Below are 266 nucleotides of genomic sequence, written 5' to 3' on the forward strand. Positions count from 1 at the left end.
CCAGCTCGCCCTGCAGCCTCGACAGGCCCTTCTCCTCAGCCTCCTCCAGCATCAGTGACGCCAGCCACCCCAGCCACGAGGACGATGCCAGTATCCTCACAGGTAACCCCCCGGGACACGCCCGGCCCCGCGACCTCGTGGTGACACTGTGACAACCATCACCATGCACTCTCATACATTTCAAGGTCATCCCGTTTGCATGTTCTATGTTTTGTTTCGATTAGATGTTTCATGTTTATCACGATCCGCTTCATCGCTTCCAGACC

At 56.8% G+C, this 266-nt stretch overlaps 1 protein-coding gene across 1 annotated transcript in view; it reads left to right on the forward strand.

The window, feature by feature from the left end:
- LOC106105659 (SH3 and multiple ankyrin repeat domains protein 3) overlaps positions 1 to 266 on the forward strand; it is a 96,590-nt gene that overhangs the window by 94,107 nt on the left and 2,217 nt on the right. The window contains exon 11 of the mRNA XM_013286083.1: positions 5 to 148. Coding sequence (XP_013141537.1) covers positions 5 to 148 — 144 coding nt within the window. The remainder of the gene's footprint in view (positions 1 to 4; positions 149 to 266) is intronic.

The sequence above is a fragment of the Papilio polytes genome, unplaced genomic scaffold, assembly GCF_000836215.1.
Source record: "Papilio polytes unplaced genomic scaffold, Ppol_1.0 DF822733.1, whole genome shotgun sequence".
Taxonomy (NCBI): domain Eukaryota; kingdom Metazoa; phylum Arthropoda; class Insecta; order Lepidoptera; family Papilionidae; genus Papilio; species Papilio polytes.